This window comes from Galeopterus variegatus, unplaced genomic scaffold (assembly GCF_000696425.1).
Source record: "Galeopterus variegatus unplaced genomic scaffold, G_variegatus-3.0.2 Scaffold8475, whole genome shotgun sequence".
NCBI classification, from domain to species: domain Eukaryota; kingdom Metazoa; phylum Chordata; class Mammalia; order Dermoptera; family Cynocephalidae; genus Galeopterus; species Galeopterus variegatus.
This window is the reverse complement of record NW_007734586.1, coordinates 17,035-17,917: the sequence shown is the minus strand read 5'-3', so window position 1 is coordinate 17,917 and position 883 is coordinate 17,035. Positions and strand designations below refer to the sequence as shown.

The window sequence follows — 883 nt, the reverse complement described above, 5'->3', positions numbered from 1 at the left end:
ATGAGTTCTCAGTTTATTAGATGGATAGAGAATGTTCACACTTGGCCTTTCACTTACTGATTTTAATTGGAATGTAGTTTTGAAACTTATTAATGTTTTCGTGGTGGTGTTTTTTTCCAGCGCACTACTTGTTTTGCTCCAAGACAGCCTGCTAGCAACAGCCAGTTCTCCCAAATTCTCAGAGCTTGTTATGAAGGTGAAGTTGAAATTATTTGATCTCTTTTCTTTCAAAGATGCAATCACTTTGTTAAAATGTGGGGAAGGAGGAGTTGGAGCTAAGACATAGGCTCAAATCAACCAAGACACACCAGAAAAAATATAATTGCTCTTCAATTTTACCTTCCTCCAATTTATTCCCCAGTGTCAGTTCTAAACAATCCTTGGCCTCAAACAGTGAAAAAGAAGAGCTACTTTGTAAATATTTCACCAGTTNTCTATCTTCTTTGCTCTATATGTTGTTTTACACCTCCCTAACATAGTTAAGGCTGTATAGCTGTTTCAGATAGAGAGCCTGGCCCGGGAGGCATCCACTGGAGTACTGAAAGACCTGATGCATGGCCTTATCACATTAATGCTGGATTCTCGGATTGAAGATCTAGAGGAAGGACAACAGGTGATCCGCTCTGTGAACCTCTTGGTGGTGAAGGTTCTGGAGAAGTCAGACCAGACCAACATCCTGAGGTATATCTGAACCCTAAAGCAGTAGAGTCTAGAACAGCCTCTTTTATCTGCATGTAGAAACCAGCAAATCACTAGATCAGTTGTAACTTTAGGTTTGCCCATAAGTTGATTACACTTTCCTTCCTCATAGACCAAAGGTATTCCAGCCTGAGACAACAGCTAAAACTAGTAACAGCTCTGTAAGCCACCCAATATCATGAAC

General features: G+C 40.4%; 1 protein-coding gene across 1 annotated transcript in view; it reads left to right on the top strand.

Moving 5' to 3' along the window:
• Positions 1-883, top strand: part of CKAP5 (cytoskeleton associated protein 5) — a 114,725-nt gene that overhangs the window by 104,045 nt on the left and 9,797 nt on the right. The window contains 1 exon segment of the mRNA XM_008592925.1: positions 494-760. Within this exon segment, the coding sequence (XP_008591147.1) occupies positions 494-760 (267 nt within the window).